At 34.1% G+C, this 26,513-nt stretch overlaps 1 protein-coding gene across 3 annotated transcripts in view; it reads right to left on the bottom strand.

The window, feature by feature from the left end:
• The window catches only part of COL25A1 (collagen type XXV alpha 1 chain), a 528,728-nt gene that overhangs the window by 245,941 nt on the left and 256,274 nt on the right, over window positions 1-26,513 (bottom strand). For all 3 annotated transcript variants that reach the window (XM_031943399.1, XM_031943400.1, XM_031943401.1), the window contains exons 3-4: window positions 14,796-14,840; window positions 12,064-12,071 (exon numbers count right to left, since the gene is read on the bottom strand). In XM_031943399.1, the coding sequence (XP_031799259.1) occupies window positions 12,064-12,071; window positions 14,796-14,840 (53 nt within the window). The remainder of the gene's footprint in view (window positions 1-12,063; window positions 12,072-14,795; window positions 14,841-26,513) is intronic.

The following is a 26,513-nucleotide window of genomic DNA, read 5'->3' as shown; positions in this document are numbered from 1 at the left end:
CACAATTATAGATATCATTTTGTCTAATAACCTATTCAGACGTAGCATCAAGTAAGGCATCAAAGAGATGCATCATTACCAGAAGCTGATTTTTGATTTAACATAGACTCTAATTATAGCAGTGGATATGAAGGATGAGGTGGAAAATAGCTAACCTCTTCTGTTTTTCTCTACTTTAGAAAAATCTCTTGGTTTTCCTTGAAGCTCTGCTAACTGTCCATTCCCCAGACAGCTTACAAAGAAACAAGTCAAAGTGGGGGAAGGGAAAGCAAGAGGAAGAAGGATGAAGGGACTCGGAGTTCCCCCCATGTCAGAGAGACTGACATGTCACTTCTTGAAAATTAACTGGCGAATGTTCAGCAGATGAATCTTTGTAACAGCTGTGGCATCATGACTTTGATGAATTGGGCTTTCTTTCTCACCGCCTTTTCCAGAAATTTTCTGAAGGAAATCCACCCCACCCCAATGGATCTATTTATTAAAACATACCCAATAACAATCAGTTTTATTGTACACTCAAGTCTTCAGTATATTTTGCTTTTATTGGGACAGTATTTTGTGTTACCCTTCTGTGTTGTCTACTAGCTTCAATTTCTTTCCCTCTAAAATATTAGGGTTGGATCAGTTACTTTCCCAAGGTCTCTTGCACTTCTGAAAATTCGGTGTTTCTAGAAATTCTTGATCAGACTTGAAAATTTTTATTTGAACATAGGTTCTTGGGCATCTACTAAGGCACAGAAGAATTATGTACTACATTGCTGGAAGGAGTAACTTCCCAATAAAATCAGATCTCTGAAATGAAGATCTACAAATACTATATTGCCAACACAGGATGAGACACTGTGATACTATGTTTACATTGAATAGGAGACAATGCCAGGATTGGAACTGTGACTTTTACTGGTATAGGGAACTTCAAGATGAAGAAATGCCTTTTTTCAATACAGAGCAGCAATTCCTTTATAATGTCAGTCTTAGGAAGCAGAAGGTTAAGTTACTTGCCCAGAGGGAATTAAATCCAGATCTTTCTGGACTCCAGAATGGCTTTTTATCCATTACATCACACTTCTTTTCTTAGACTAAATAACGGAGATAAATAGGAATTCAGTGACACTCCTTTATTATCTCCTTTCCCTCATCTTAGCAATTCTGCATCATGATTTGGATATGGGGTCACTGATCAATTTGTAGAATATAATGATTTTCAGTTCTAAACAAAAAACCCTTTCATAAACCATTTCCTTGACTAGTATTAAACACTCTTTCCATAAGGAATACCTATTAATACATCTGTGAAATCTAATTTATTGACCATGGAAAAAAGGACAAGTCACAGCAAGTGCTCAAGAGGATTCCCTAATATCTTATTTCCATAGTAAGTTACATGTTAATAATTACTGCAATTTAAAGCAGTAATTCATTACATTTTGCCTTTGATTTTGCTGCTACTGAAAATACATGGTACTACTTTATTGCTAGCAGACATTTAATAAATATTTGCTATATGAATGAATGAATGGATGAACTTCAGCTCTAGTTCCTGAAAAATGAGCTATGAAAATTAATGGCTATCAAGAAGCTCTGACTTTTTCATTATAAATCTCATAATCATGAGTGGGAAGATGCTTTGGAATACTGACTAATTTGTCTTAAAGTTCCATTTAGACAAGATACTCATTTTTATAATTTCTATAGAGGATTTGTTATAAATTATAACACTAGATGCAAAAGGTTGTTTCTTCCCATAATATATATATATATGTGTGTGTGTGTGTGTGTGTGTGTATACATATATACACACACACACATATATATCTAAATATAATCCAATATAGCTTGTCAGCATTTTTAAGTTCTTTTATAACATTAGCAATATCAAATTCGAAATATAAAAGTAATTACAAGTTCTGATAGTAGGCTTCAAAGCTGGGAACTCCAGATTGTAAATTCATCTGCTTAATCATAGGAAGCTAGCTAGAATACTCCTATTCTTGTTTTTCTTTGTTATGGTATCCATGCCTCCATACTGGAGTGACTTACATACATAGAAATCCACCTAGCTATTTTTGTTGCTCCTCTACTCCTTGCCATATCTCTATTCCAACATGGGGCAATGGCTACAAATATTTGGCCAATGAATTACCCTGCCCTTCTACTAGTCTGTTGACCATGAATGTTTAGACATCCGCTCATAAGCCCATTGGCTTGCTAAGCTCTCCTGAAATGTCTGTTAAGGTCTGTTCACTAACCTGTTTGTAAACCAATGTAATTCTATAATTTGTATAAACTTCCTTGGAGCTTCCAGAAGGATTTCCATGGCTTGGCAAGGTCTATCAACTAATGAAATTCTGTATTTTTGGTCTGCTTCACCTATATTAATCAAGTTTTAAGCACTATGAAATTATGGCCCCAAAGGAAGTAGGCATCTTAGATTGTGAAGAAGATCTGGGATCCACACCATTAGACGGGACCATAGACTCTTTGATAAGGGGCCATTTGCTCAGAACTCTACCTCAGTGTGGTTGTGTGTGTGTTTTTTCTTGAAGATTAGACAATTTTGAAAATCGTCAGTTGACATGGGAAAACCCTGAATAAAATGAAAAATTCAACTAAGTTTATAAATGACATTCCTTTATAATCATTAACTTTACATAAGAGCTAAATTCTTAACTAATTAAAACCATAAGTCTGACATTAAATGAAAAAATTCTCATTTCTTTAATCAAATTTTAAGGTGCAAAACAGTATATATGCAAAAGGTTGTTTCTCTTCGTTCATGCCCATCCAATAGAATGTGTCAAGTGTGGATGATGAATCAGAGAACCATAGATTTAATGCTAAGATAATGTTAGCTATCTTTTTGTTTACTTTACCCCCTTAGCACAAGGTAGTTAAGTGGCATAGTGAAGTGAGCACTGGGCCTGAAGTCAGAAAGACCTGATTTCAAATTTAGGCTCGGGTCGTTTACTACCTGTGTGTCTCTGGGCAAGTCATTTAATCCATTTACCTCAGTTTTCTCATCTGTAAAATGAGCAGAAGAATGACATAGCAAACCACTCCAGTACTTTTACCAAGAAAACCCCAAATGAAGTAAAGCATCTGACCAGATCCATAAAGGACTAAGCAACAAAAACCCTTCTGGACCTCTTCTTTGTTTTGCTGATGCAGGATTAAAGGCCAGACCTTCAAATCACAAAATAGAGATCACACTTTTTATACTTAGAATGGTCACAATTAAATACTTACTTATAATATGTAAAGAAAGCAGTAGGAATGTAGAAGATTCAGAAGTCCAGATAAATGAGGCAGAAAACAGAAAGCAGAATTATTTAAAGCCCAGTTCTCAAACTTTTTTTTCTCTGGTCTCCCTTTACAACTTTTAAGAATTACTGAGGATCCTAAAAGAACTATTATTCATTTTGGTTATATCTATCAATATTAACCATAGTAGAAATTAAAATGCTAGTATTATTATGAAAATAATTTTGATCTCATGGACTTCCCTGAAAAGTTCTCAGAGACTCCAGGACACACACACACACACACACACACACACACACACAATTATTGTTTAGTGTTAATTAGTAGTCTAAATAGAAAGTTACAGATGATGAAATTCAGCTCATAAGCAGAAAAACAATAAATTACCCTGGGTCCTTGAAAGAACTCTAACTCACTCTTCCAATTCTCACTTTAACCTATGAATAGACCTGAAATTGTGTGCCAATTGGTTGTTAATAATGCTTTTTCTGGAAAGATGCAAGATGCAGTAATTCCCACAAATTCAAATCAAGAGACATTATTGTGTCCCTTATGGTTGAATGAAACTACACATTTGAACATAAAACAGTGTCTCCAGCCTGAGACCAAAACATGTCTTTCATGTATTCTATATAAATCCATGGGCTTTGGGTAACTCAGATCTTCAGAATAAGTATGATTCTATTCTCAGAAGAGTGCTTTAATGCAGATGTAACTAACATAAGGACTTCCATGGCCTGATAATATACAAATATTGTCCTTTAGAGCTGAGTTTAATTCTGAATTTAAGATTCTATTTGCAAAAGGTTGTACCTTTTCCAGAATTATATCACTGACACCGAATTTATTTATTTTTAATAAGATAAAATAAAAAGTTGTCCCAACTAACTTTTCACATTCACAATATTCTTGAGGATATACGAAGATAAACAACTGAAGATCTGGAGGGAAGGGACTGGGAGAGGAAATGGCAGACACTCTACCTAATTGCCCAACTGTTAGCATTGATAGTAATTTTTTTCTAACAAATAAAGAATTTCAATCTTTTCTTAGCAGTGATGGTATCAGTCATTCTTCTCTGTTTTCTCAAGAAATGGCACTATATGCCAGTTCTGTGGGAAGGTGCCTTTCCCCAAAGGGATCCACATAGGAGAAAGAAGTCTACCTCATTCCTAATAATTTCTTCTACTGGGAAAGGTCACCCTAGTGACTCAGATTCAGAAAGGCTAAGAATTCTGATCAAAGATATGTGGGTGAACTCAGAATCATAAAACCACAGAATATCAGATTTGGAAGGGAAACCAATCTCTTGTTTAGGCTCCCAGACAAGTAGTCATTAAGCCTGGGCTTGAAGCTCTTCAGATTGCAGAACTTTCCAAGGAAGTGCATTTCATTTCAGTGTGTCTCATTGTTATAAAATATTCCCATACATCCAGCCTAAATATGCAACTTTTATGCACTGCAATTCAAATCTTGATTCCTTCCTTGATCCTACTGCCTGGATGTGATACTGTCTTCCTCTAAATAGTCCAGGGCACTTGATAACTCTTTTTTAATATTTGCCATAAATCATTTTTCATAATATTAGTATATTTCCCTTATGAGTTCCCCACCTAAACTCCAAACTAAGCATAGTGCCTGGCACATAGTAGATATTTAATAAATGCTCAGTCTAATCAGGATGATCAATATAGATCCAACATTTCAGAAATGCCATATTGCTAGTTGGTATAAAAGAAAAAAATATCTTTAATTACTCAGATCATAAACTTTACCAGTATCACTGAGACCATGTGGGCAGAATATTGAACTCAAAATGCTTCCTAGCTACAATGGTCTCTTTCCGCCCTTACCCCTCCTACCTCCACCCCTTACAAGCTATTCCCCAGATTTCTTTAAATTTCCCTTTGGCCTGTTTTTTTTTTTTTTCCTTTCAAGACTTCCCTTGATGTTCATTTCAACTTCTCCAGTTACAAAAATGTTACACGAAGAGAAGGATTCTCCATCTCTCTGAGGATGCCTCTATAGATATGTATGCCTGTTTCTCCCTTACAGGAGATCCTTGGCATTTCCTTTTTCTGAATAAGTTGGAACATGCTGCATGCTTATTTAAAAACTTTTATTTCCCAAATGGAATCCAGGAGTCTGTCATGACAATAAAATTGTAATATTGTATGTGTGCATGGGGAGAGATCCAAACTTTCAAAAACTAGGTTTGTTTGAGATGCCAGTGTTGCATCTTTTTTTTTTTTTTTTTTTAAACTCGACCTCATCATTCATCTCAATTTGTAGAATCTTTATACTCGTGGAGAAAAATGCAAGGTCCTCATTCCTGGACATTTAAATTTCAACTTAATTTGAGAATTATAAGAATGCTATCTAAGCAGGAGTAGGAGAATTATGTTAATTTTTAGCAGCTGGTTGGCAGAGCCGAGCTATTTCTACACAGATAGGTCAACCAAGATCATTACAAAATGAGCCTAATGGAAGTGACAAAAAAAAAAAAAAAGATACTGGAGATGTCATTTATCAGTGAGTTCATTCTAGATAGAGTTGTGGATGGAGTTCAAGTTTACTGAGAATAGAGTCAAGAAGCCTTGAGTCTGCTTTCTAATTTAGACACCAGCTGTTCGACCCCAAACAAATCATTTACTCTTGTGTGCCTCAGTTTCCTTTTTTAAAAAAATGGGTATAATAATACCACCTAATCACCAGGTGCTATAATATTCATTAGATATTTTGTAAAGTGTTTAAAAACTATATAAATGCTAGTTATTAGCATTTTTTAAAACAAGTTCTCTTTCCTGGTTAACATTAAGGTTATGTTTTTAAACTCAGACTTCCTTGCTTTTAAAGAGGCAGTGTGTTCCAAGAGAAGAAAACTAGTTGTTGAATTAGGGGGCCTGGATTCAAATGCTACTTTATTTGTTACCTAAGCAAATCACTTGCTTCCCTGGGTGTTAACACTTCACTGAGTGTTAACTTTCTCTATAGGATGAAGCATGTGACTTCTGAAGTGCCTTCCATCTGTAGAGCTCTTGCTCATATGCTCTACAGAAAGCAACCACAATATTCCATGGGGCTGAAAAGGATTTATGGTTCAGAAGGATACAATTCTCTATCATTTATGAAACTAAGCACAAAATAGCCATATTGTATAGTGCTAAGAGGTCTAGGTTTTAGAGGAAGAGACTTTGAGACTACATTCTGAATGTGCTAGTTACTTCCCATGTGAGTTAAAGAAATAATATCCCTGGTCCTCACTTTTCTCATCTGTAATATGAAGATTGAGTGTCAACATCCTTTCTGTCTCCAACTCTTTTTGATCTTAAAACTTAGCAAAGTCAGATTATAGATAATATAAAAAAAAACTCTTAGTAAGAGCTAGAAACAATATAGGATAGGGTAGGATATTATGAATAACATGAGTAGGGAAAGAAATAACACATAATGTTCTTTGTTGCTGGTCAGTTATGACCCTATTGGAGGTTTTCTTGGCAAAAAATGTTGAAGTGATTTGATATTGCCTTCTTTTCTTTATTTTACAGGTGAGGAAACTGAGACAGAGTTAAGTGACTTGTAGAGGATCACACAGCTAGTAAGTATCTGAAGTGAGATTTGAATTCAGGTAGATGAGTCTTTCTGACCCCAGGCCCAGCCCTGTATCCACTGTGCCTCTTGAAAGTGTCTGCTCCTGAATTGTAAACCAACAGCTTTTGATTCACAGAGATGTAATAATAATAATAAGAGGTAGATCTGTGTGTGTTCAAGGGAGCAGGGGAGGAACAGAAGCAGGGATAGAGAGAGCTCCCCCCACCCCCAATTCATCTGCCACAATGACCAAAACCACTTTTTACCAATAGTCTGGCCACGTCTGCTTCTTATATGTTGACAGATGTCAACAAGAGTCAACTTATTTGGATAGAACAAACTGTACAAAAGAGTCATATTTCACACCTCACAATGTTCAATACTAGCAACAATAACATCCTATTGTTATCATTTTCTTATGACTATATAACTTAGAAGACTGATAGGAATAAAAAAAAAATCAGTGACAACAAGGTTCCTGTCTCTTTTCTGGCTTAACTCCCAGGATTTGCTTATTTCTCTGACTTGTGAAAATGAGTAGAGAACTTCGTTTGAAACATGGGAGAAAGGAAATATTAACTCTACAGAAGATCAAAGGTTATTGAGAAATTAACCCCGTTTTAAAACTGTGATATAATTTAGAAAAAGTTTGACCCATTATTTGTATTTCCATGAAACTCATACTGCTCAGTTTTAAAGGCAACTTTAAAAGCAGGAGATATATCTTAACTGCCTCTGAAATCTTCCATCATGATAGGCATTCTAACAAATATTCTTGTAGTGTCCAAACCAGACAATCAAAATACTTGCATCAAATTATTTGGAATAGTATTTTTGCTCTGTTACATTTGTGTGAAGGAAAGTTAGAAAAGGGCATCTGATAATTGCCTAACTCTAAATGACAAATGTTATCATAAAATTGCTCCATTATATTCTTTTGTAGTCAACTGCTAAGATTCCTGTGGTAGCAATTTACTTTTCTCAAAATGCATAGAGCTAAGCAACCAAATTAAATAGACTATATGAGGCCCAAAGGTCCCAGAAGACAGGCAGAATGGCTTTCTAAGGAGTAAATGAACTAGTAGGATCCACTACCAGTTGGGTTTAGAGTCATGATGACCGAACAACTAACTTTCAATATATAAAAATGTTCAAATTGAATAAAAGAAACATTTTAAATACCACACAATGCTAGCTGCATTTGCATCTTTGTGTCCTGCTGTTTCCCAAGTGTTTTTTAAATGAAAATCTAAAGATGACAAAAGTTATTGTTATCACTATGTACTAGGTCAGAGACAGGGAACATCTGGCCTACAGGCCATATGAGGTCCATGAAATCATTTACTAAGGCAACAGAAGGTGATAATGAGCTGAAAGCTAAGTACAACAACATCCCAGTTGATACTTTTGTATGGCTTGCAAATGATGTTAAATATCCAAATAGCCTATGGCAGAAAAAAAGCTCCTTACCCTGTATAGGTTGATACTAATTTTTCAGTTCATTGGGAAAATATTTCTTTGTAAAGGCAATGAAGAATCAGTTTTAAATCTTCACAAGTAATGAGTTAATTAGGGTAGCTGGGTGGCACACTGGACGGAGTCATGAAGACTCATTTTCCTGAATTCAAATCTGGCCTCACACAGTTACTAGCTGAATGACCCTAGCAAGTCACTTGTTTGCCTCAGTTCATTTGTAAAACAAACTGGAAAAGGAAGTAATAAATTTGCTAAGAAAACTCCAAACAAAGAGTTAAACATAAATTGAAACAACTGAACAAAAACAAGGAGTTGGTTGCCATTATTGTCACGAAGCAGGAAAAAGTCAGAAGATCCAGGTTTGAATCCTGGCTCTTAAATTATCTACTTGACCTTTGGCAAGTTGTTAACCTCACAGTTTTTTTACTCTACAATTAAAGGAATGAGTTGGCCTAGAATGATTCTCAAAGGACCTTTTAGGCTCTAATTCTCTGAATTTATAATTTACATATATAAAGGGTAGAAAATTCTGAAGCTTTTTTTTTTTCAGGAAGCTTTCAATGAAGTTTTGTCATCCATTTTATATTCCAAAAGCATTAATAAAAGGTGAATGAGTACCAGAACATCCCAGATAATACTTTGGAGTCTCAAACACACTAAAATGTCCTGGCACAAGCTGAAAGGGATTTTGATGTCCACTTAGAAGATCTTTCTCTTAAAGGCTAACAATATCTATTATTATTACTATTATTATCTGCATATGCTTGCAAATGATACCTGCTTGAGAGTAAGAATCACTATTCAGAAGAGAGAATATGATATATAATATAATAAATTCAATTTGCTACTCAAAAAAAACAGTTTCTGGTTTATGGGAGAAGCATTAGATTATTTAAGAAAAAAAGAAAAGAAAAGAAAGGAAGTTGGAGAATATAACAAATGTGGAGAAACAGATTACACCCACATTGAATTTTCTAAGCATCCTACCTAGGGAATAAATACTCGTGACACCTAATGTTAAAACGTGTTTACTATCTTTGTTGTTGTTTGTCATTCCTCCTCAAAGAGGACCATGACATCAGGGAGGTGATGCCATGCCATACAAGTGAGATGGATTTAAGTGAGGGAGAGCTGTGCAACATCACCTGTGTCACTTTCCCCTCCAGACCCTTCTGGGTCCGGGGACCAGATATACATCAGGATGAGTGGAGATGGATGCAGGGGGAGACCTTGGCCTTTTTAAATAAACAAAGTCTTCTACAGATTTTAGTTTAACTCCCCACTCACTCAGAGATTAAGGCTAAGTAGCAATTGAAGCAAATATATATTTTTCACATATTATATAAATAAATCACATAAATAATCACATAATATCAAATAAGTCACATACATAAACAACAAACGAAACAAACAAATAAATATATGAATCTGGAAGGGGAATACTCTTAGGGTTTCTGGCCAAAGCAGAAAAGATTGCTATTTACATTCAAACTTTATTAAGAAATCACCCAAGTCATCTGATATAAAGTGAAAAGTAGAAAGAACTCAGTAAGTCAGAGGACTCAGGTACAATGTCTTTGAAATTTATCAATCCAGTATTCATAAGATATATATTATGTTAGCTTACTTGTGATAGCTTACTTTAGATAAGTCATTTAACTTTCCTGGCCTCATTTATCTATAAAAACAAAAGGATTGGACTAGATGAGTCCTGAAGTTCCTTCCAGATTTAGCTCTATGATATATGATAAGATACTTTTCTGGTTTGTTTATGTTGAGAATCCTAATAAAAACACATGAACATGAGTAAGTTGCATTGATGGTAGTGGAAATAGTGGCAATAATGATGATATAGTTTGTTGATTTTTTTTTAGTGGAAGTGGGGGAGGATACACAAGTGGGAATAATTACCATTTCATAATTTACTTTAAATAAGAAATAGAATCAGAATCGCTCCCTCCCATTTTTTCTTTTTTTGTTGTAGAACAGAACTCAGTTACCAGACCCATCATCCAAGGCAATTTATAATTAGAAATTACAAAGTAATTAGAAATTTCAATTGTAATTAGGAAGCTAGCCAAAGCACTTTAATTTGATAAGAGATAGTTTCAATTAAGGAGTAGTTTGTTGTCTAAACCCCTTATAGTGAAGCTCTTAATAATATTCTTTTTAAATTTTGCTAATTGAATAGCATGAATTTTCTCCCAGTCGTATAAAAAAATGAACTATTGATTTTAAATAGCAATATGGTTTGAAAATACAATCAAAGTCTCTGAAAACACAGATGTCAGACTAAGATAGATACCCACATTGTAAATTAAATATGATAGAGCTGGCCTTTATATATTCGTTATGATTTAGGAATGTATCTTAATCCATGGTATGACTAAATATGTGGCAAAAAGGTTGAGTCATGTTAGAGAAGGGTTATATGATGGATTAAAGAAAGGTTATATAAGACAAACAAGGGAAATCTTTATGCATGGGATCAAGAGTAATAGTCAATCTGAAGGAAAAGAGATTAGCAATTGCCTGCAGTAACAGGAACCAAACCTGAATTTTAGAAACCTGTAAGTGATCATGAAAAAATACTAGGATTTAAGGATCACTTAGGCTACAAAAGGAAACCATGAAAGGAAGCTTTGAATACTCTGTTCAAACTGAAATCTCTGGAGTTTTCTCTGGGCAATAGTGGTTTGTTTCCAGCATAAACTATAGAGGTATAAAGTTGAAGCCTAGGAGGAAACACTTACAGACCCAGGCCAATCCATCTGCCTGCCATTAAAGGAAAGCTAAAAATCAGTTACAGAACAAAAATCATTGCCATGATTTATGTTCCATCCCTGAATTTTCCAGGAAGACTGCAAAAGCTATTTGGGAAGCTAACATTTCTTCTGAATAAAGAAAACTAGCATGCACTAAGCCTCTTGCTGTCTTTGGATCAAGACATCCTGTCAGATGAGGTGCCAATATGTACTCAGTGAACAGTGGAGCAAACTAGCTTTGGGGGATGTTAGTTATCTCAAGGCCAACTATTATTGCTACTGTAAATACCCAGTGCTCAGTGTATCTGACAGCAAATATTCAGGATATTAGTCAAAAACACATTCAACTCGAAGGTGACAAGATAATTCATTCTGGTGAATGGAAAACAGACTGGAAACTACACAAGTGTGACCTACTCAAATAAGAAAAAGCAAGAAAACTCTCAGAGGGTTGTGCAGGCAAAACTCCAACTCACTTCAAAGGGAATTTTGCTTAGAAGGGAGTATTGGACAGAGCCTACAGGGAATTATCATTTTCATAATCACATTGCTATCTCCATTTGGTAGACCAGTAAATGCAATTATTTCAGATATAAGTTTAAACAGATGAAGTTAGCTTTGAGATTTCCATGAAAAAGAAAACACATAATTCCAGAGCTATGAGATCTTGGCAATGGAGCCCAAACCAAAACTAACACTTTCCAAAAATAAGAGGCAGTGAAAAAACTGTAAGAATACTTACAGATTATTTGGTTCCAAAATTTCACCTATAAGATTGCTCCAACAAAATTGTGCTTAAAGACTTTCTCCTCTGATATGTATTAAGCAATTGCTCAGCTGTTTCAGAGGCAGTCATTTTTTTTTAATGGTACTACCTTTCCTCTAATTGAAATATGATCTGTTGAACCACAGTGACGTTCTAACAATCCAGATTAATGTGGAAGAGCCAAAACGCTTTAAATATACTTACAGGAGGACCTGTGAAGGAAAAGAAGACAAAAAAAAAAAAAAGAATCAGTTCATTCAGTTATAGAAATAAGCACATAAAATATCAAAAATAAAGATTATTTCAAGAATCTGAACTTTATAATGGAAATAAGAATTAAATCAGATATACTAAGGAGAAATCAGGTACAAGAGGCAATCTGATTAAAAAGATACTTTTTTTTTGCCATTCTTTTTAATAAAGATGTGGAGAAGCAATGTTTGACTTCTCAAAATTTACAAAATTGGTCAAACCAGTAATCTATATATTAGATAACTTTAAAAATATGTTGTTCCTCCAAGAACCCACTACAACTAGAACTGGGGTTAAAGATATGAGCACAAAAAAGACTTCAAAAACATATGCAATTCTGTTAAGCAGTTATATATTCTCATGAAATCACATGCCATGCCAAAAAAGTACTGATTACAAGATTCCATTTTCAGAAATATCATATATAAAACATTTTCTCTAGTTTACCAGTTCCAATTAGCCATTTCATTTCATCTTGCCTACAGAATTATGCATCTTTTTTTTTTTTTAACCCTAAATAGTTGCTGTTGGCATTAGGACAAAATACTAAAGACTAGTTCTTACTTTCCCTTGCCATAAAGGACAATTTAGTGGCCACTCCATGAAACATTGCTTTCATCATTCATTCTCACTCCTCCATTTCTAGGACTCAGTATACATGGTATGCAAAGGTCATACTGAATGAATATTTGCACATATGTCCAATTATTTTGAGTTGGCAAAATTTTTTTTTGAGGAAACTATCAGTGTTGAAAATAAAATCTAATAATTCAATCATATTAAGTGATGCAGCTGTAATTATCAAATCAATGGCTTTTCATTAGCTTTTATGCCTCTTTTTTTATGAAAGGAAAATGGAGGCTTCAAACAGAACCAGTTATATTTTGTACTTGATGATTAGTGTTTCCAAAATTTGGATAAGATATATCTTATCTTGATCTTTGCAATTAATCTTGATGTTTAGCAATTTAATGTTTTTAAGCATTTTAGAACACACTGTGAAAGAATTGTTTCCTTGTCTTTTTAAATGTCTTTTCTTCTAATCTTTTAAGCAAAGGGAGACAAGCTGATTAAACTTCATTTTATTCTTTGTGAAGACAGCCCAAGTAAAACAGGATGCCAAAACAATGCCCTAGATAAAGTTTTCTCAGGAAACTCATTTAATCCCTTTGCTTCATTTTGAATAAGGACATTGAATTTGTATGAAGCAGATTCAGGAAAACTGAATTTCCAGTTTTGTCACTAAAAACCAATGTGATGTTTGGTTGATAATCCTTTGATTTACTTGGGACTACTTTCTTTTTCTCTTTAAGAAAAAAAAAGGTTATCTAAATTCAGGTCTTCCAAGTCTTTAAGACTGACCTGATATCAAATATAACCTGATGAATATATAATCAAATTAATATGTCTCTGGAAAGAAACAGACTTATTACAAACACACAAGGACTGCAAATTTAAAACAAAAATGACCCATTTAAGTCTGAGACTCTTGGGCTAGGGGATATTTAAGGTTTTTCTATATTCTAAAATGATCTCATTTTGTGACTATTCAACAATATTCAAAATTTGAATGTTTCTTGATTTAGATTGGGGAAAAGCAGCGCTGATCCCTTCAGAAAAGTATGGTCCCTGCTCTGAAACAACTATTAACTCAAGTGTCACATAGTTTTATAGACTGTTTCCTAGAAACATAACCCTGAACTACATACTAGGACATTCATATCAGAGCCTTTTTGCATAAGAATAGGATAGATTGAACTTTATCTGGATAATGTGAACACAACCTGAGGGAAGCAACAGTAAAGAAACACAAAGCATGTGCCAATGATCTGGCCAAACCATGACTGCATTAGTATATAGGCCTCTCCTTTACAAAGCTATATGAAATTAAAGAATGCCTGAATAAGTTGTGGCATGTGATTGTGTTGTAATATTGCAGGGTTGTAAGAAGTGACAAACAGGTTAGTTATAGAAAAACATGGAAAGATTTACATTAAATAATGCAAAGTGAAATATCAGAACCAAGAGAAATTAATTTACAGTAACAACATTATTCTAAGAGTAACTATATATAACTAAACTATTTTGTTATATAAACCTTAAAATCAACTATAAACAACTTATGAAGAAAAATACTTATCTGCCTCCAGAGAAATAAATGCTATGTGTATGTATTGTATAATTTTACATATATATCTATATCAAATGTTGGCCTTCTCTAATGTGGTATTGGGAGGCATGGGAGGTATATGTATATGTGTGTGTATGTGTGTAGAGTCAGTCAGAAGCCTCAGTCAGCCTCAGATGATTCAGTCAGAAAGACATGGATTTAATTAGTGCGTTAACTTTTTGGTTCCTTGGAGCAACTCTTTTAAGACTATATGTAGCAAAAGAGTTGTTATCCTGCATTGGCAGAGGGAGTTTTCTTATGGGAGACCCCTATGCCAATGAAATTAGGTTTAGACTAAATACATCTCTCTGTGTGTGTAGACCCATACAAACACAGTTAAGAGGAAAGTTATTTCAAAAACTAAATCTTAGATGTACAGAAGATAAGACAAGAATCATTAAAACAACACAGCAAAAGATAAATAGGAAGAGATGGATGCCTAAACAAAGCTTAGTGACCACATACAAAAATCAAATTGTTACATGTCATGGCAAAGCCCAAAGTTCAAGTTTACCAGATTCTCCTCTTCTGCCCCTTTTACCACGTTTCCCAGGAGGTCCTGAAATAAAAATAATAGACTTCTCAATTATTTGTTACTTTAATGTATTTTCTTAAATTAAAACTGTCTCAGTGCTAGGTTTGTGCTTAGGTAAGACATTTAGACAAATTCTCACTTTGGTTTAAACAAAGTCAGTGCCCTTTGGTAACTGTGAAAATATTTGATTCTGAACAGCCTTTCTAGCCTTTTATTTTTGTTTCTGTTTTGGTCAGAAACCCAGAGGGTCTTTCCATCCTAGACTTTTTTTTTTTTAAATCTAGGTAAAAAAGACCGTTCTTTGTCTCATTTCTTACCTATCCTTAATCACTGAATGGATACTGTCTTAATCAAACTGTGACCTGGGAAAGATCTTAACTTAATTTAAAAAGATCAAAGTTTCCCACTGCTCCCGGGGCCATCTCCAATTATTTGGATCTATGTCTTACCACTGGACCCATATAACTTCACAGGACTTTGCACAGCTCTCCCTCAAATTCTATTCACTTGCAATTCATGGCATCACCTTCCTAGGCAAAGAGATCAAGGGCCTTCTTTCATGAACAATTTCCAAGCCTCATTGTGACAAATGACTAAATTTCCATAAGAAATGCTGATGTCTGTCTTTTTATCTTCTTATTTTTGAGGTAGATGATGTAAGGAACAGAATACTAAATTTCAAGTTAGGAAGCCCTGACTTTAGACAAGTCACATAACCTCTGTCTGTTATAGTTTCTTACTTTACAAGATGGGGAAAATAACAACACCTACCTTACAGGACTGTTGTGAGGATCAAATGAGAAAACATATGTAAAGTTCTTTGCAAAGATTTAAGTCCTATATAAACGCTCACTAATTTTTTTTTAATAATATCAATTACTAAATGGGCCAGGTTGGAGTTACTTCAGCTGTATGCAAACATCTTTTTTAAAAATTCTTTTCTCTGTTTTGTTACTAACTTTGATCTTTGATGTTCTGATTGTGCATGAACAGCAATTTGAAAATTATTGCCACATGTAACCAGTCATTTCTTGTCTACTAAAACAATGGACTTCATTTTCTGTTGTTTTTTGATGTATCTATCTCTACATATCTTTCCTTCTTGGAAAAAAAATCCCTGGTTATATAAGTGTTTAACCTTTTTTCACTATTCTCTCCTATGTATAACTTTGCACTGGGTATTAAAGTAGATGTTGACTTAATTTTCAGGGTCTTATTGAAATAATTCAGAGAATTTCTCTCCTTTCTCTTCTTCTGCATTAAAAGCGAGAATGTGGCACCATCTTCTTTATTGTGATCTTTTTGCAAATATTCATCATGAGCACTGCAATCCAAGATAATTAAGCACCTCTTGGAATTGATAGGGTAAAGCTTCTAGAGGAAATACAGCAGTAATCTTTAACCATTTCTCTAACTTTCCTATAGATTTCTCTAACTTTTCCTATAGATTTGTGTTCTTGCCCCTTTGCTAAATTCTTTTGGCATTACAAATACAATAAACTTTACCCCTTGACTAGGAGATGGATTCAAGCATGCAAATTTTTTGGAGATACTTCATGGCATTAGTCTGTGATCTCAACCTTTTGGGGTCTCCTTTTTGAACCTCAACATTTGATGGCCCGTATAGGGAGAATCTGGCTTCTCTTGGTTTCATCCCCTCCTTGTTAAAGTAAGCCCTCCATTTTCTTTTCTCCCTCAATCTTATAGCTGGGATACTCCAAGCAACTGGGAGAAGGCTTCTCTGGGTCATCCAGACTTGGAAATTCTTGCAACTTTCAGCAAAGTTTCTAGGGAAACTTTGACACTTTTCTACCTTCTCTGGGATGCCAGAGTTAACAAAGTGCTATACAATGGTTTTTTGCAAAGAAATTTTACGGCTTACAGGTAGGTCTGAGGGGTGGTCTATTCACTATTGCCTTAGGATCCTGATTATCATTGACCAGAAGATTATCTATCTGGCAGTCAGCAATGTTGGTAGGACTATCCTAAGGCCAGAAGACTTTAGAATCATTGACAGATTGGCAGATTAATGCTGTTTTTATCATTTTCATGAGATGATAGGGGAAATGAAACATTTTCCAGAGGAGAAGAAAGGAGAAGAAAGGAGAAGAAAGGAGAAGAAAGGAGAAGAAAGGAGAAGAAAGGAGAAGAAAGGAGAAGAAAGGAGAAGAAAGGAGAAGAAAGGAGAAGAAAGGAGAAGAAAGGAGAAGAAAGGAGAAGAAGAAGAAGAAGAAGAAGAAGAAGAAGAAGAAGAAGAAGAAGAAGAAGGAGAAGAAGAAGAAGAAGAAGAAGAAGAAAAGGAAAAACACTGAGCTAATCTTCATTAGACTTGGCTTTCTGGTCATCATTTTCAATAACACCAGATCACTCTCCATTTCCTTAGGCATTGTAACTCCCCTTCAGTGATCCTCCAGATAAAGAGAAAAACATATTCACTACCATGAGAATTTAACCCTTATAATATTTGCTCTCCCCCCCCACCCCGAAAAAATCCAAGGAAAATAAAGAACTTCCTGGTTTTAAAGAATGAGCTGCTAAGTCTGACAACTTCCAAATTCCAAAAAGTTCAAGATAAAGGTAGCACGTGGCCTGAGTACCCTGGAGACTCAACTGGATATTAAGGGCTTCCACATGGAAACATTATTATCAAAATCAAAAATGTTAGTAAAACACTCAAATTTTCTCAAACCCCTCAAACAATCTGGTCTGCCCACTTGGGTTTTACAAGTTTTTTTTTTTTTTTTAAAGGCAACAAAAGCATAATGTAAAATATTTTATAGCCAGCCACACTTTTTATAAATTGTTATTTGAAATGACCCAATTACAAATCCTTCTGAAACAGATAAGTGGCATAATAAATAGAATATTGGGTCTAGATTCAGAAGGATCTGAAAGCAAATCTAGCCCTATATACTTATTAGATGTGTCACTCTGGGCAAGTCATTTAACCTCTTTCTGCTTTGGTTTCCTCAGTAGATGAAAGAAAAATAATAAAAAGAGATAACAGAGATGAAAATAATAAAAGATAGAAATAGAGATAATAATAGCCCCACTTCTTAAGGTTATTGTGAGCATGTTATGTTGCTCAATATATTTGAAGATAGGAATGGTTTCATTTTTGTCTGTATCCTAGCAGCTAGCATTTAACAAATGCTTATTGATAGCTGACTGAAGCATGTGGCATCTTTTTATAGAAGGGGGAAAAACTCCATTTTAAAATTTTGGTTGTATATCTAAGCTTACCTAAGGAAATATACCTGTTTGATTATTCTAGGAATTCAATATTTTCATAATTATTTGGTGTCTTAAAAAAGTAAAAGTCTGACTTTTAGTTGAATTTCCATGGTTTTCTTTATTATCTTAGTAGTGAATGTAATAATATCCTTTTGTTATGTGGTTAAGAGAGGTAAGCATGTGAAAGATGATTTTTCCCTTAATAAGCAAATAGTTCAATACTTATCATGAGGTACCACATGATTCTTGATTTTTTAAAAAAACCTGCCTCTATTAAAAAGATTGCTGTGCTGTGTTATCATTATGAACTTCACCAGATGCTTTAATATTCCTATTAATAAATAGATAAGCTTCAGTGTCATATTCCTCTATCAAGAAAATCAGAAAAATTAAGACTCTAAGATACAAATCTTAGCAAATTAAATACTGCTAGTTATGGTAGCAAAATATAACTACCTATTAGCATTTTTAACGAAAACATGCAAGATGCCATAGAACACTCAATATTTTCCTCATTCCATTTCTTTACCTTAATTCATCTTTCCTAGGAGAAATAGAAAACACCAAGAAGGAAAAGCAGAAGGGACTCTGGACCAATCACATTAGAACAATGAAAATATATTTAAATCTTGTTTACTTGGCCTTGGTGTGATTTCAAGGATATTAATTTTTTCCCTCCTGACTTCTCCACCTCCTCCCTTCTCCCCTCCCCACCAGAAGTATAGCAGAAGTATAGTACATTGAAAAGGATATTGAATTTGGAGGTAAAAGACTTGAGTTTGAATACAGACTCAGCTAGGCACATCCTGGAGGTCTTGGGTAAGTCATTTAACCTCTTTTGATCTCTATTCATCATCTATAGAATGAAAGGATTGGATATGATGATCTCTAAGCTCCTTCCTAGTAATAAACTTATAATACCATGAAATTCCTTTAATAATACACAGTTTTTCATATCATATTCAGGAACAAAAAAGTTGAAAATACAAGTGTTTACTAATGCATTGTGAAATGATCCAACTATTCTGGAGAGCAATTTGGAACTATGGCCAAAGGACTATAAAACTGTGCATACCCAGTAATGTCTACTGGGTCTGTATACCAAAGAGATCATAAAAAAGGAAAAGGGATCCCCATGTGCAAAGATGTTTGTAGCTGCCCTTTTTGTGGTGGCACAGAATTGGAAATTGAGTGGATGCCCATCAGTTGAAGAATGACTGAAAAGTTATGGTGTGTGAATAAAATGGAATATTACTTTTCTATAAGAAATAATGAGCAGGCTGATTTCTTTTTTTTTTTTTTTTTAAATTTAATAGCCTTTTATTTACAGGATATATACATGGGTAACTTTACAGCATTAACAATTGCCAAACCTCTTCTTCCAATTTTTCACCTCTTACCCCCCCACCCCCTCCCCTAAATGGCAGGATGACCAGTAGATGTTAAATATATTAAAATATAACTTAGATACATAATAAGTATACATGACCAAAACATTATTGTGCTGTACAAAAAGAATCAGACTCTGAATTATTGTACATTTAGCTTGTGAAGGAAATCAAAAATGCAGGTGTGCATAAATATAGGGATTGGGAATTCAATGTAATGGTTTTTAGTCATCCCCCAGAGTTCTTTTTCTGGGTATAGCTGGTTCAGTTCATTACTGCTCCATTAGAAATGATTTGGTTGATCTTGTTGCTGAGGATGGCCTGATCCATCAGAACTGGTCATCATCTAGTATTGTTGTTGAAGTATATAATGATCTCCTGGTCCTGCTCATTTCACTCCGCATCAGTTCGTGTAAGTCTCTCCAGGCCTTTCTGAAATCATCCTGTTGGTCATTTCTTACAGAACAGTAATATTCCATAATTTTCATATACCACAATTTATTCAGCCATTCTCCAACTGATGGACATCCATTCAGTTTCCAGTTTCTAGCCACTAAAAAAAGGGCTGCCACAAACATTCGTGCACATACAGGTCCCTTTCCCTTCTTTATAATCTCTTTGGGATATAATCCCAGTAGTAACACTGCTGGATCAAAGGGTATGCACAGTTTGATAACTTTTTGAGCATAGTTCCAAACTACTCTCCAAAATGGTTGGATTCGTTCACAACTCCACCAACAATGAATCAATGTCCCAGTTTTCCCACATCCCCTCCAACAATCATCATTATTTTTTCCTGTCATTTTAGCCAATCTGACAGGTGTGTAGTGGTATCTTAGAGTTGTCTTAATTTGAGCAGGCTGATTTCAAAGAAGCCCAGAAAGATATACATGAATTAATGCTAAGTGAAGTGAGCAGAACCAAGAGAATGTACCAACAAGATTATATGATGATCAACAGTGATGGAATTGGCTCTTTTCAACAATGAGATGATTCAAGACAATTCCAGTAGAGTATGGAGACTGAACGTGGATCAAAGCATAGTATTTTCACCATTTTTGTTGCTGTTATTTGCTTGCATGTTTTTTTCTCTCTCGTTTTTTCCCTTTTGTTCTAATATTTTTGCACAGCATGAAAAATATGGAAATATGTTTAAAACTTATATGATATTTCTTGCTATCTAAAGGAGAGGGAGGGGGGATTTGGAGCACAAGGTTTTGCAAAGGTGACTGCTAGAAACTATCTTTGCATGTATTTGGAAAAAAAATAAAATGCTATTAAAAAAAGAAAATACAAGTATTCAACAAACATTTAGTAAGTATATTATGTTACATGTAAGGGATTGTCCTTGCTTCTAAGGAAACAAAGAAAACAATTTCTGCCTTCAAGAAGTTTACAGCATACTACTTGGAGGATATATTATATATAACAATAAACAAAGACTAATACAAAGTAATTCTGAGCAACAGAACACACTAATAACTAGAGTGGGGATCAGAAAAGGGAGTGTGTAGGAAGTGAGCTGTGGTTTGATAAAAGTTATACATCCCAAGAAGGGGAGGGGGGAAGAGGAGGGAGAAAGAAGAAGAGAAGAATCAATTTACTCTAGAATCATAGACTTTTGAAATTTTTATGGATGCTAGAGATCATTGGTTAGATAGTCAGAAAAACTCGAATTTAAATCCTGCCCAAGACACTTACCAGTAGGGTGAACCTGAGTAAGTTACTTATTTAATTTTTCTTAGCCTTAATTTCCTCATCTATAAAATAGGAATAATAACAGCTTCTATCTCCCAGTGATGTTTAGAGGATCCAGTGAGATGATCCATGTAAAGGGTTCTGCAAACCTTAAAGTACTATATAACTATCATCATCATCATTATGAAAATCATGTAGTGTCTAGACTAGTTATCTCTAGCCTCTTCCTCTAATTTATCATCTTATGCCACTAAGAAATAAACCTTTTAAATTCATATTTCTAATCACATCACGTCACTACTCAAAAATCTTAATTGGGTTTTCCCTTCCTACCTAAGAAATGGCATAAAAGTCCTGTGCAGTCTCTCCCAAACCCACATTCCCTGCTGAATTTCACACTGGTCTTTTTCATGTACTCAAATCTCCAGTTGTATATATTAGACTCATCACCATCTCCTAAATATACCTCTCCCCAAGCTTTTCTTCTTCATACATTATTTAGAGTTTTCTTTTCATGCTCTGTACTTACGACTTCATAAGTAGAGGAAATTTGTTGAGGAAACTGCCTTTACCAATGCAGATCACTACCACTTCTATAGCTTAGCTTTAGAAAATTGCTTGGAGAACTGGAAAGTTAAGGGATTGCCCAAGGATCACATAATTTATCCATGTCAGAATTTAAATCAAGGTCTTCCTGACTCTAAAGCCAGATTTCTATCAACTCCATCACACTGCCTCTCTAGTCTGTTTTGTACTGGAGTTATCTGCATTTATGTCCTACTTTCCCTCCCTGTTAAAAAGAGGTATCAAATGTAAATGACAGGATAGGTTAATGTAAAAGTTCAAGATGGTGTTAATATGTGAATTTCTAATGTAATATGCACCCACAGGAATCCTAAATATAGTTTAGTGTCCCCCATTTCTATTTGCATTTGACTTTACTCTTGTTAAGTACTTGAGGGCAGGGACTATTTTTGTATCCTCAACCAATTATTTTTAAATAAATCTTTATCTAGACTGCATGATCAAATGAATGACAGGATCTAGTTCAAAGACCTTATTCTGCACAAGAAGAAACAAAAGGCCAGAAAGGTAGACAATTACCAAAGACTGTTAGCTAGTTAGTGGCACTATTCCCACTAGGAACATAACAGCAAGGTCTCTTAATTTTCAGTACAAGCCTATTTCCTAAACCACATTGTTTTCTAAAGTTGATCTATCACAATCAACAAGAGTGACAATAGATCTTTTCCTGTTTGGATAAGAAGAAGGCTGAGGACATCAAAGTGAAACTTTATCTACTTCACAACTTAGCCATCCTGTTTAACCCTAAAAAATGGTCAAATGGAAGCTGTGCAGAAACACATGCACACATTAATGGAATCATTATGGTATGAGCCAAATGATAGAGACCAATACTGCATTCCATGATATATGTAGGTTTGATTTATATATAAATAAAAAAAAATAAGAACAAAGACCATGTATCTTTTGTATGAAGGAAATTTGTTTTCAAAGGATTAATTCATTGAAGTATCACTGCCATATTTAAATGAAGGTTATTTGTTTCAAATGTCTTTTTTTAAAATATTTTTTAAAAAATTAATCTCTATGATACATTGGTTTAAAAAAGATTAATGAAACCAAATCATAGATGGTGAAGCAAATATGCTTTTAAGAACTGAATTCTGAACTGTCATCATTCAGTACAATCCAATTTATATTATTTACCTAAAAGGTGTGTAATACAGACAAAAAATGTTAAAAGTAATATCTCAGTTTCCCAAAAAATTCTAAATAAAACCTAAAATTTTGCATTTCCAAATATTTGATGCATTTTTCTGCTGGCTGTCCTTCCAGCACCTCAAGTTCACAAAAGCATATAAAATTGAACTCCTCAGGCTCTTGCATACTTCCTGGGCTCTATTCCTGCACCACTTCCCTAGTCATCCTGATTTATAATCCAGTCTTTCTTCTGAGTCTGAGTCTTTCTTCTCCCTTGAAAAGTGATCAAATTCCATGCATTATCGCAGCAGTAGCTTTCACATATGGCTGTTCCTGTCTATTTATGTTGACACCCACGCAGAGAGTCACTAAATCTTTTTCATTGTAGTAGTCCCTGAGATGGTCTCCTGATCTCCACCCTCTGTCTCCAATCACCCTTTCATAGCAATCTTCCTAATGCACAAGTCCTACCACCCTACTCCTCTGTTCAAAAAACTTTCAGTGACTCCCTATGGTTTACTGGATGAAATACAAACTCCTATACCCAGCGTGTATACAAACCCTCAATCTGATTACAATTAACTTCTTGTGTCTTAATATATATTGTCTGTCTAATACATTATATGATTCAGGCAAACAGGACCCTTGACAACTTTCCAGCCTTTTCCTGCCCTCTCCTGCCTCTGTGATCTTTTTTCATGCTATCTCCTATTCCTGAAACGATTTAATCCATACTTCTTCCTGTTGAAAAAAACTTTTCTTCCTTTAAAGCTTGTTGTGCTATTTTCTCCATGAAGTCTTCCCTAATGTCTTCAGAGGTATAGACTTTCATTACCCCTTGTTCAATTTTCTCCAAAATACTGATCTTAAGATAATTTAAAGTTGTTTACAATTTTGTCTTAATTACTAGATTGCATGATATTTGAAGGTAGAAACCCTATCTTATTTCAGATCTTTCCCCAGATGAAGAATATGGTAGATACTTGAAAAGTGTTTGTATTCAATTATTTTGAGAAGAAAAAAAAAGTCAAATCAAAATATAATATTTATGAAAACTCTTAGAAGCCAATATTTTTTGCACATTGTTCCTTTTATAAATCTGCCTATTTTCTATTTCACACATGAGAAAATTTCTGTCAACCACATAAGTAGCATAAAATATCACAATATACTCATAAAACATACCATCTTGACAGAAACAGCTTTTGATAGATATTTAAGGGAAATTGTAATGGAATGCTACTGTATTATAAAAAAGGACAAACAGCATAATTTCAGAAAAACCTGAAAAGCCTTACATGAATCAACACTAAGGAAAGTGAGCAGAACCAGGAAAATATTGTAAAGAGTAACAACAATATTGTTTGATAAAGAACTATGAATGATTTAGCTAATCTCAACAATACAAAGATCCAAGACAATTCCAAAGAACTAGTGATGAAGCATATTGTTCACATCCAAAGAAAAAATTACTATTCTTAGAATATGGATTAAAGCATACTATTATTCACTTTCATTCATTTTTTTTTCAAATTCTAATCTGTATAATATATATCTGATTGCTTACCATCTCAGGGAGAGGGCAAGAGGAGAGGATAATGGAATTTGGAACTCAAAACTTAATATAAAATGTTTTTTTAAAAAAAACAAAAAAGAAAACTGGCTTTTAGAAAAAAATAAATTACTTTATGGAAAATTTTTAAGATTGAGATAATCTGGAGAAGTAGGTTGCTGTTATTGCTTTTAATATAGACTATTCTTTTTAAAACTTTATTTTATTATAGCATTTTATTTACAAAACATATGCATAAGTAATTTTTCAACACTGACCCTCACAAAACCTTCTGTCCAAATTTTCCCTTCTTTCCCCCCACCATTTCCTTTAGATGGCAGGTAGTCCAATATAATCAGTATGTTAAAATATATGTTAAATCCAATATATATATATATATATATATATATACATATTTATAGTTATCTTGCTGCACAAGAAAAATTGGATCTAGAAAGAAAAAAACTGAGAAGAAAAACAAAAATGCAAGCAAACAATAACAGAAAGAGTGAAAATGCTATGTTGTAGTCCACACTCAGTTCCTATACTCCTCTCTCTGGGTGTAGATGGCTCTCTTTGTTACTGAACAAATGGAACTGGTTTGAATCATCTCATTGTTGAAGAGAGACACATTCATCAGAATTAATCATCTTGTTGTTCCTTGTATAATGATTTCCTGGTTCTGCTCATTTCACTTAGCATCAGTTCATGCAAATCTTTCCAGGCCTCTCTGAAATCATCCTGTTGTTCTTACAGAACAATAATATTCCATAATACTTATATACCATAATTTATTCAGCCATTCTGCAATTGATGGGTATCCCCTCAGTTTCCAATTTCTAGCCACTACAAAAAGAGTCACCACAACATTTTTGCACATGTAAGTCTCTTTTTCTTCTTTAAGATCTCTTTGGGATATAAGCTCAGGAATAACACTGCTGGGTCAAAGGATATGCATAGTTTGATAATTTTCTGAGCATAGTTCCAAATTGCTCTCTAGAATGGTTGGTTCCATTCGCAACTCCTCCAACAATTTATCAGTGTCCCAGTTTTCCCACATCCCTTCCAACATTCTTCATTATCTTTTCCTGTCATCTTAGCCAATCTGAGAGATATGTAGTGGTATCTCAGAGTTGTCTTAATTTGCATTTCTTTGATTTATAATAATGATTTATGGAGCCCCTTTTCCTATGAGTTTATATAGTTTCAATTTCTTCATCTGAAAATTGTCTGTTCGTTTCCTTTGACCATTTATCAACTGGAGAATGGCTTGATTTCTTATAAATTTGAATTAATTCTCTATATATATTAGAAATGATGTCTTTATCAGAACCTTTGAATGTAAAAATATTTTCCCAGTTTATTGCTTCCCTTCTAATCTTATCTACATTAGTTTTGTTTGTACAAAAGCTTTTTAATTTGCTATAATCAAAATTTTCTATTTTGTGATCAATAATGACCTCTAGTTTTTCTTTAGTCACAAATTCCTTTCTCCTCCATAGGTCTGAGAGGTAAACTATCTTATGTTCTTCTAATTTATTTATAATATCATTCTTTATGTCTAGATCATCATGCACTTATTTTCACCTTGTCTTGGTAAACAGTGTTAGGTGTGGGTTAATGCCTAGTTTCTACCATACTAATTTCCAATTTTCCCATCAGTTTTTGTCAAATAGTGAATTCTTATCCCAAAAACTGGGTCTTTGGGTTTGCCAAAAACTATAGCAAAATAGATTGCTATAGTTATTGACTATTTTGTCCTGTGAACCTAACCTATTCCACTGATCAACTAGTTTGTTTCTTAGCCAGTACCAAATGATTTTGATGACTGCTGTTTTATACTGTAGTTTTAGATCTGGTACAGTTAGGTCACCTTCATTTGGAATTTTTTTTTCATTAATTCCTTTTAAATTCTTGACCTTTTGTTCTTCCAGAAGAATTCTGTTGTTATTTTTTCTAGATTAGTAAAATACTTTCTTGGGAGTTTGTTTGGTATAGCACTAAAAAAAATAGATTAATTTAGGTAGTATTGTCATCTGTATTATATTCGGTCGACCTACCCAAGAGTACTTGATATTTTTCCAATTGTTTAGATCTGAC

The sequence above is a fragment of the Sarcophilus harrisii genome, chromosome 6 (genome assembly GCF_902635505.1).
Source record: "Sarcophilus harrisii chromosome 6, mSarHar1.11, whole genome shotgun sequence".
NCBI lineage: Eukaryota > Metazoa > Chordata > Mammalia > Dasyuromorphia > Dasyuridae > Sarcophilus > Sarcophilus harrisii.
Note: the sequence above shows the minus strand (reverse complement) of the source record. Positions and strands in the feature narration are given on the sequence as shown.